Source organism: Pyxicephalus adspersus, chromosome 4 (assembly GCF_032062135.1).
Source record: "Pyxicephalus adspersus chromosome 4, UCB_Pads_2.0, whole genome shotgun sequence".
NCBI classification, from domain to species: Eukaryota; Metazoa; Chordata; class Amphibia; order Anura; family Pyxicephalidae; genus Pyxicephalus; species Pyxicephalus adspersus.
In genome coordinates, this window is record NC_092861.1 from 5592111 (window position 1) to 5602381 (window position 10271).

Genomic DNA, 10271 nt, shown 5'->3' on the forward strand with positions numbered 1-10271 from the left:
CAATCTCACAGACAAATTGGGAATTCTAATTCTGAGGTTTCAACTGTAAAGACCAATATTACACAAATTTATTTTATTTTTGGATTTAGATTTTAATAAGTGGGAAAGAGTTGGAACCTTGGGACAATAAAACACAAGACATTGGGTCTTATTTATTAAACACACTATTCTTTCCCTTAGGGTAAAGTGGAGGCAGAGCTCCATCTACTAACAGCAGAAGAGGCTGAGAAGTCCCCAGCTGGTCTCGGACGTAATGAGCCAGATCCTCTGGAAAAACCAAAGTAAGTGAAAAAAGCATACCAACTAATGTGTGTGAATAGCCTATGTGGATCAGTTAGCCATTTTGAACTCAAATGAGTAACCTGATTGATTTATCCATTGACAAAGCACACACACGTGTAATATTTTGTCTATCTGATAGTTGGAGTTGGGGAGAACCACAAGATAAATGGGAGCTCCTGAATTGATTTGTACGACATGATTTTTTTTTTAATTTTGACTGATATTTATAAACACATCAGATCGATAACCATAAATATCAACTGCTTGGGGTTGACATGCTGTTAGTAAAAGTCTCTCTGCAGCAATTGGTTGGGATCATTTAAAGCAGAAGTAGGTTGAGATACCTTCTAGAAAGCACTTAACATTAAAAAATATCCTTAAGTAGTGTTTTTCAACCAGGGTTCCTACAGAGATTACTAGTGATTCCTTGAGCAATGAGTAATTTGTATTTCTCAGGTCCATTTAATAGACACCAATGATCTTTTTGGCTATTTGTAAGGGTGACAGCCATCTGACAGGCCAGCAATGTAAGAGGAATTCTTACTACTGACCAACACACTAATATACTGTGAATAGGTGTTCCCTACAGACCTGAAAGTTATTCCTAGAGGTTCCCTCCAGTGGCCTTGACACACCTGGACCTATAGCATCATAATGTATATCTGCAGATGAAGATTAAGTCACTGTTGTCTCAAGTGATTTGGAGTGACATCACCAAACCAGATTTCTGAGACCTTGAGATTTCTGTCTGGGTTTTAGAGCTAATTGGGTATATGTTGTAGAGATGCTCCTTCACTCCCTGTCCTGCTCTCATTCCTCCAAAAAAAGTCTTTAGGCGGACTGAACAGCTCATTGCAAGATAGGGTTTGTAAGTTAGGGTTAAAAACCTAGCTTCAAGGAGGCCACAAGCAATACTGGTTACTGGTCATTCGTCTTTTCTTGTTCAGATCCTTTTTAAGCATAGGTAAATACTTTAAGGCCCAATGCCTGGCCACAGGTACACTTTAATTTTTAACACTCAACCCACAATGTCTAATTGTAGATCCTCCGGCAGAAGAATAGAAAAGCTCATGCATGCTAACATCCACTCGATGTTCCATGTAACCCCTGGTTGACTTTTTCATTATTCTCCTCCCTTTGTTTTCGGGCTGCCTATCTTCTGATTTCCTCCTCCTCCTATCACCAGTCGGCCAGACACCAGCTTCATTTGGTTTCTGAACCCCCTGAAGTCTATCCGCTACTTTATCTGGCATACTTACCGCTGGCTGATTCTGAAAATCCTCATCCTCATCCTTCTCCTCCTCATGTTGGGCCTGTTCCTTTACTCCTTGCCTGGATACCTAGTGAAGAAGATCCTCGGAGCCTGAGGAGGGTCTGCCATGGTATTGTCCTCTCGTATCTCGCTGTCATTCTCTGATTTAAATTTTCACCATTACTTTTTCTATACCTCTTCTACAATTCTTCTCTTTAAGTTGCTGCAAGGGGACAGTTGATTCTGTGAGTCATTTTGAGCTACTGAGCTCTTTTAATGGGATATTTTCATGATGATAGAAATAAACATGTGAAAATATTTTTAAAGCTCCATTTGCTGGATCTAAAAAAAATACATCATTTTCTAGTTACATGACACAAAAAACTAAGTATTCTACATTTAATTTCTCAGTCCCAAGCATAATAAATAAACCATGTGCAAAATATATTACGATTTTATTTTAATAAGGGCACAAGCCTTAAAATGTTTTAGGTTTTGTAATTGGAATAATTTCTTGCTGTTCCATTTTTATGCGTAATATATATATATATATATATATATATATATATATATATGTGTATTTTAATATACTTATGTGTATATATATATATATATGTATGTATATATATAATTTTTAAATGTTGCCCATTCTCAACACTGGTAAGATAAAACCACAATATAAGTCAAAGAAAGATCCCATTGATTTCAGACAGTCTCATTGCTTAGCCAGTCAAAAAAGCCAAGCATCTCATTGGATAGGGGGAGGTTGGCAGACATCACTTCAATCTAAATTGGGGAAAGTGGGGCCTTTGGTAACAAAGTCAAGCCAATGTAATAGGAATACCGAGGGTCTCTTTATAAATGTGTTTACCCAAGATTTGCTTTTCTTACCCAGGATATACATATTTCTCCAATTGAATCCAATTAGAAAATTCCGTAAATATTGGGCAAAAATATTTATCTATTACTATAGAATATTAGGAGGAGGCATTTCTGATAAACCAATGGAAGATCAGACATCTTGGGTTATGTACTCCTTGTTAGGGCTTTTATACGTAAAATCTTAGAAAAGCCAACCGTTAGGAGTTCCAGAGAGAATTCTCAGACCTGAGAAGTTACAAATTGCGTGACTCAAAAAGGTTTACTTTCATTGCTCCTGCTGGTTGAGCGTAAAGTTGGGGGGGGGGGGCATTAGGAAGGTGAGAGGTACAGGTAGGAAGAGGGGTAATTATTCTTTTTTTTAGCCCCGCATAGGCAAAGCACAGGGTGAATCAAAGGTGTCAACAGACAAAAAGTGTGTGGTTAAAACTTAAGAGGGAAAAAAAAAAATCAAAAGGAAGGTTAAAAAAAGACAGGTTTTGAGGGCCAAAGTAAGGTATAAGCTTGAAATATTATTTGATACATAATAAATAGAACAAACAATGTAACATTCCAAGTTCCATACAGTAAAGGCAGTATGAAGTCTTATCTCTCAACACATTTCGCCTGTATGGGCTTCTTCCAGGGAGCCTCCCATTACAGAGGCTTCTATAATAGGAGAAACAACAAGAATATACTATAATTTGTTATTATAGAAACAAAAAGGATCAGAAACAGTAAGGCTCCTTAACATTGGCTGCAACAGCTCTTCTTAAATCACGTCTGTAACCCTGCTTATCTTCTAAAAGTATTATTTAACACTAGTGTACTCTTGGGACATCCCTAGAACTGATGATCTGTGGAGAACTTTGTTATCTATCTACCACAGAGTATCCCTAATGTTCTTATAGGATGCACCTTATTTGGAAAACTCCCCTGAAACATCCTATACAGGCGAAATGCGTCAGGACACGAGACCTTTACTTTATGAACTCAAACTAAACCCAGATATGTACAACAGAATTTACTTTAGAATATCACATTGTATGCTTGTTCTATTTAATATGTAACAAGTAAAATTGCAAGCGTATTTTATACTTTGGCCCTCAAAAGCCTTCTTCAAGCTCACTTTTGAGTTTTTTTCTCTTGTTGATTTTAGTGGGTGGGCCCGCTATATACACCTTGGGAATATAAGAGTTTCCTTGTACCAGATACAATATCTGGTTGAAGATAAGAATTGTAAGCCTGGGGTGGATTGCTCTTGCCGATTAAAAGAGTTTTTGAATGAGCCCTGTAGATATCCTTCTGCTTTCTCTCCAAACCACACAATATACATACATTGTTGGCCAATCCATATGTGCATGTTCTTGGAAAGATTTTATTTGCCATCAGATTATAATGTATCTGTAAGGAGCTGTAAAGTATTGGGATTCAGTTTTGAAGAAAGTCCAGGAAAAATGTCTATTTTCATTGGCATTTAGGTCTAATGGTAGTGGTAGTAACATGAAAGCTGACAGCAGCTGTGTAAGGACCTATTGCACTTCATAGAGTAAACCCAACCACCTCCCTTTTACTAACAAACTAATTTTACATTTCAGAGATAACAATGTTAATATGTTTCTACTAACCATAACTACCTCTTTCCTCTCCTTCATCTCCAATTCCCATTTTGCTTGCTCCTCCCCACCTTGGACAGTCGGCCCGACACATCCTTCATCTGGTTCCTAAACCCCCTTAAGTCCATCAAGTACCTCATCTGTAATCGCTACAAGTGGCTCATCATTAAGATCGTCTTGGCCTTGCTTCTGCTGGCGATGGTGGCACTCTTCCTGTACAGCATGCCAGGATATATGGTCAAGAAGTTGTTGGGAGCATGAAGAGAAGCCAGAAAAGAAAAGACTCTGCAGTGCCTATCCTTGCTCAAAATGTTTGTCCTTTCCATCATAGACTTTTTAGTATTGTGATGGGTTTCAGCAAAACATTTTTCTGTGTGAATTTGTTTATTAGTTTCTACTGAGAAGCAGCAAGATGGGGGAAAAGCAATCATTTGCCCAAAAAGATGAGGCGTTGGCCTATAAATAGGCTTTTCCTTTAGCCACAAAAGCTTTCCTCTTTCTAAACATGGATAATTTCCAGAACTTTTAGTTCTAGGAGAATTCTCTTTGGTGAGATTTATGTAGGTTAGACTGTCATTGAGTTTATGCACCTTTTTGCCCAACACAAGGCATGTTCTACACTGACCAAACTAAAACCACTAGGATTTTTCAATCTTTTAATATTTAGCAATAGCTAAACAAGTGGTAAATGTCACAATGTCCAGTCTTAAACATTTTGGTTAGGCAACAATTTTGCAATACAGGGATTTTCCAGATAAGACAAAAGATGTTTTCTAAAGCTTTGTCCAAAGAGTAGGGTACGAAAGTTTGCATTATTATTCCAAAGATTAGGATGATGGCATGATGATCCTCAGCACTTCCTTGCTAGCGACATGATGGAAATGATAGTTCCATGAAAGATAAGATGATTATTGAGACCCCTTTATAAATATTTGATTTCTGAATCAAGCAAATCTACTAAAGTAAGTGGAGCTAAAGTAAGTGGATATATTTCCCCATGTTTGCAGGAATCCTGATTCTTCATGTCTTTACAAGCCTTGTGTCTTCATCCTCAAAGTAGGATGGGGCCACTAAAATAGAATGAAGTGGATTTTTCCTCTTAGGGGAAGGAGACTTTTGTCCTTAGATGTCCTCTAAATTCTCCATATGTCTTCTTCAGCCATTTCATTTAAGACAAAACACATCAAGAAGTCTTATCATATTAGGTCATTCCACTCCGCCATTCCTACTCCTTAACATTTATGATGGTAGAAGAATCCTCAAACTACTTGGCTTTTGAAACTGCTCCTCTGGAATTCCTTTTTGAAGGAGAATATCTAAGTTTCTTTTGGTTGACCCTTTCTTTTGCGAGATTACATGACATATCTGTAGCCTCCCAGAGCTGCCGTTTCAAGTATTTTATGATTTTACTGCATTTGATTGGTTTACAAAAATGGTGTAGGCAGTTAAATAGTGGATCATGGTTTAATGGCATGCACTTTAAGATATCCAGTGAAAAAAAGAGTGTATATACTCATATAGTTCATCGGTAGTTTATCATTCTTATCACCAAGCACTTTCCAAGAAACAAAATGTGTTCTCGCAAGGAATCACAAAACACCGGTCTTAGTTTGACAATTAACTTTTCCAACAGCAGTTATCATATTTAAATCTGATCCTTGCACACCTATAGTCAGTCTTCCAGTCCAACTGGGAGGCTCATATCTACAATCTTTGCGTATGGGTACTTCCAGAGTTGTATTATAAGAGACAGTTTTCAGATTATTATGTTGTTTGGAAACGTGTAAACATTTTTCCCGTAAACTTGTAAGTTGTTGTTTCTGCTCAAATGAATATATTTTATTTAGAGTTTTATTTATTATCTAGCACAAAATGATCGACTAATCTGAGCCTTAAAATATCAATAATTTGAGTACCATAAATAATAATGATACTAAAAAGTATAATAATATTTAAAGTACTTCTGGCAGGTTCCAGCTGGTCTTGTGGATTTAAATTTGTCATTTTTAACTACATATATTTAAAGCACAAGTTTCTCAGCAATGTAATTTTACTGCTGACAGCTTTACAGTTTAAATCCCAATGTCCCAAGTCCACCTCCCTCCCAATGTTTTTCCTTAACCCCCTTGAAGCCACCGTGCAAAACCTATTTTTAATAAACTTATATACCTGTTTTCCAGCAGTCTTTAGTGGGTAGGTCTTTCTATGGTGGGCAGGTCTTCCTGTGGTATATAGGTCCTGATAGCGGAATAGAGCAGCTCTATGTAATAATGTGGCACCATGTCAGGTCCTTGAGTCAGGAAGTAGAGGAAATCAACCTGGGTGACGAGTGGTTTGTCCGTGGGGACAACACTGGAAAAAAGGTGAGTATTGGAACAAGAGAAGCGTTTTTTATTTGAACAAGACCTAGGCTTTTTTTATATTTTTAAATAAAATAGATGGAGTTGGTCCAATAATTCTCAGCTCTCTGCATTGGGACCTTTAATGGAGCATTGTGTCTCCGAAACCCTAAATTTCAATTTTGTAAAAGTTTTAAAACATGTGGAAGCCCAAAGGCCTCAAATAAGTAAATGTAGTAATCTAAAGGGCCTGTGTCCATGGGCTTTTGTTTGCTTTAGGTCGTGTAGTCCATAGGGAAAACTGAAAGCAAGTCGATGACATTAGAAGGGTCTCAAATTGACATCAAACTGATCCACTGATATAAATCCAACACACCCATCAACACTGGCCCGTACTTGCTTGGGCACCAGGGCTCTATATAGTTTTTGTATATGGCCTTTGTATGAGATTTGAACAAGTGCCACAGCTCTGCGCCAAGAAAGATGTTTTCTAGAAAAAAAGGTAATACCCATCATTCAAACAAGTAGCAATGAATTTATTGAAAGAAATACAACACAATGCAATACCCTCCATGCATTCAGTGATCAAAGCACAATATCCATTACAGAGCACAGGGTAAACTTTCCAAATCCAGACTTCATTCACTGTTGTTTGCATTTGAGTTGTGTATTATGTGACATTTCTAGCAGTATTTTTTTTTTTCACCATCATGTTTCTGTTTATTTCAATGTTTTTTCTTCCTCCTTTTACAATATAGGGAACACCTCCCAGCCTTGCACTAATTTGAGTTTGTGTATGTTGTAAAGAATTTTATTATTTTATTTATAAGTTTTATCGTGTGAATTATAATTTTTTTTCTTTTCTCTTTGTTTTGTCTATTTTTGTGTTTGTTGTTGCTGTTATTTGCCTTGTTTGTTACAATAAAATGGTGACTCCATCCATCGTACAGTCGTCCTAATACCAGTCTGGCATGGCTGCTGAACCCGTTGCGTATAGTTTGCGTACTAATGTGGAGGAATTACAAGTGGCATGTCTTTGGTCTGTTGCTGACCTGCATGCTGTTGGTGTTTTTGGCCTTGTCTTTGTACACATTACCTGGGGTGCTCAACCAGAGGTTAATAAATCCTCGTAGATGAATCAGACTCTGGGGACATTTGTGTTGGATGTAACCATGTGTATTAAAAATGTGCTTTTTATGCCATTTCTATCTCTATTATTTGCTGTGACAAGCAATTACAACTGGGTATTCTGTTTACCCAAATGAAAATATCTAAGGAGATTGGGGACAAAGTTTCAAAGAACCAAAAAATGGACTATTGGCACGCTATCCAGTAGAAAGGGCAATCATTTTTATTTAAAAGAGAGCAATAGCAACCTGGCAGAATATGTCTCCATTGGAGAGGTTTTTAATTGCATTGTATCATTATGACAGTGTGTTGTACAAGTGTTACTGGCCACAACTAACTCAGGTGCAGCCGTGTCTACGAGCGTCTGTAAAATCAGATCCTGATTCCTGTTAACATTCCCTTGGTGTCAATGCCTATCTGTCCATGTGAGAGAAGGAGTTCCCACTCTACCATTCTCAGTTTGCTATTGACAGGTGCAGATCTAAACTACCTCTGATAGATGCCCTAGAAAAGGTATTTAAGCTTGCTCAGTGCAACCGGAAATTGAGTAAGGAAAAACCAAGTTCTATTCCCTGGATCCTGTGAACTTTTGTTTCAGTTTCTTATACCCAACCAACCCAATTCAAGTGTCTCCAAGGACTGCAAAATTGAGAGCTGAACTCAAAAATATCCATGGCACCATCGGTGGAGAATGGGAGGATTCTGAGCCTCGGTCATATTTACGACCTGTGCACATCTGGAAATAATGTGCACATTGTGTCAGGGAAGGAAGTTTAATCACTCCAATGGGCACAAGGACAATAACAACACAGAAGAGGTTCTATAAAATATTCATTTCAAAATTAAGAGAGAATAGAATTGACTTTCATGCTTTATGTGCAAAAGATGCATTTTAAACATTCACATAGACAGGCATTTCACAATTCTGCAAGAGTTGGATGGTGGAGGCTGCACGGTTTGAAGACAGTGGGGTTTGGACAGATCAGTCAACAGAGAGGTTTGTATTCTCAGTGTCTTCTACAATGATAGAGTTACATGAACAAATGAGAGATAGGAAACGAACAAGTAAAATTAGAAAATGTATCCAAACATGCAGTCCTTTTCTTTGTGAAGAAGCTCACAGAGTCTTCACTCACCACAGATCACCATCTGTAAATTAATCTAAACATGGCAATCTATTTCCATAAATTGTGGCATAGATGTTCTATTAGACTTTCCAAAATATAACATGACATAAATAAAACATTACAGGATGCCTACTATTACATTTACAAGCCAGAAATCATTTTGGAACCCTCTCTGATTTAGTTTCATTTTGTAGATGGGGTACGAATTAACTGAACGTCTGGTGCTAAGATCTCCTAACTGCCATTCCATTGACAAAAGAATATGCCTTTACTGTTTACTAAGTCCTATTTAATTGTCAGGTTAAAGAGCCCCGGAACTTTATGTATACTTGATTTATCATGTGGCTCTACTAGTCATAGGACTCCTATTGGTGCCCCTTATGGGAACATGGGTACAAAATACAATTTTAGGAAGAAAGAAGCACCATACTGGGGTAAAATGATATATGAATGAGTTTGTAAATATATATTCTTACATATTACATTGTCAGGTTGAAAGCTAAAAAAAACCCTAAAGCACGGTTAAATTTGCTCCAAGAGGGGGGAAAAAATTCTTCCCGATCCTGCGAGTCATTCGGAATTTCCCTGGATCGGCAATCTCTGTTGTCGTTACTTTACAAGTTTATTATACATTTGGATTAAAGTTTTAGATACTGAAAACCGTAAATGTAAAAAGCAACATGTAAAGTCTGATTACACTATCTAGACCCCCTCCCCAAATTACCTTCCCTTAATAGGTGAAATATTTAGAAGCATACCTTTCCCCCCCGATTACAAATTTAAGGGGGTAATCACAGTCATCCTTATCTAGGCACCACAGGTGGGAAAAAGAGGTAAGCTTAGAACTTTTTAAGGTACACTTAGAACTTTTTTAGGGCTTATACTACACCGATCACTGGGAGGTCTCCTGCAGAGAGGGGCACATAGGAGGCATTTATGGGTTTGATACCATGTAATGGAATCTTGGGCAGATGTTCACCACTAAAATGGAGTTTTTTATTGGAAAGGTCAAAGGCTCCCTTTACCAATCTACTAAGAAAATCCACCCATCTGGTAGAACAACTGGGTAATCAGTAAATACCCGTCTCTGGCTTTATATTTTTGTGAATATAATTGAAATATTAAAACAATTAGGTTATTGAGTAGGTTGAAACCTATATAAGCACTTTAAATCTTGTAGTTAATAAGGAAGAGTATATATGCTAAATTTTAACCTTGATTTAGGCAGCATATAACCTATGCTGTTTTTTTAACCCTGAGAAGATTTAATATGTTGATGATCTTTCTACAGATAAAGTTGAATGTCTTGTAAATGTTACGACTGACTAAAGTCAAATTTCTAGGCAACATACATTACATCTACTCTAAAGGAAGACAGGGGAGATGTGACCTGTGACCTACCTAGATGTCCTGGAGTAGTGTAAATTGTCTCTATTGTGCAACACATTCTAAGTACCTCATTTAGGGTTGTCACCCGAGTAGCCACATACATGACAGTGATGTTCGCGGTGAATGAAGTAATAAGAACATCATAAAGGTCCGTTATTGGAAACATAGTGATTTAATATTGAGAGAGACTTTGTGTTCTGCATAGGATTATTTTTTTAGCCTGTGTTTTGTATTAATTCTTTGAATGGTTTCACTCATTGACATTGAAATAAAGAAACAT

General features: G+C 37.3%; 1 protein-coding gene across 1 annotated transcript in view; it reads left to right on the forward strand.

Annotated features, from left to right (window-relative positions):
- Positions 1-7435, forward strand: part of OTOF (otoferlin) — a 169776-nt gene extending 162341 nt beyond the window's left edge. The window contains 2 exon segments of the mRNA XM_072407262.1: positions 181-281; positions 4089-7435. Of these exon segments, the coding sequence (XP_072263363.1) occupies positions 181-281; positions 4089-4269 (282 nt within the window). The 3' untranslated portion in view covers positions 4270-7435.
- The last annotated feature ends 2836 nt before the right edge of the window (positions 7436-10271 follow it).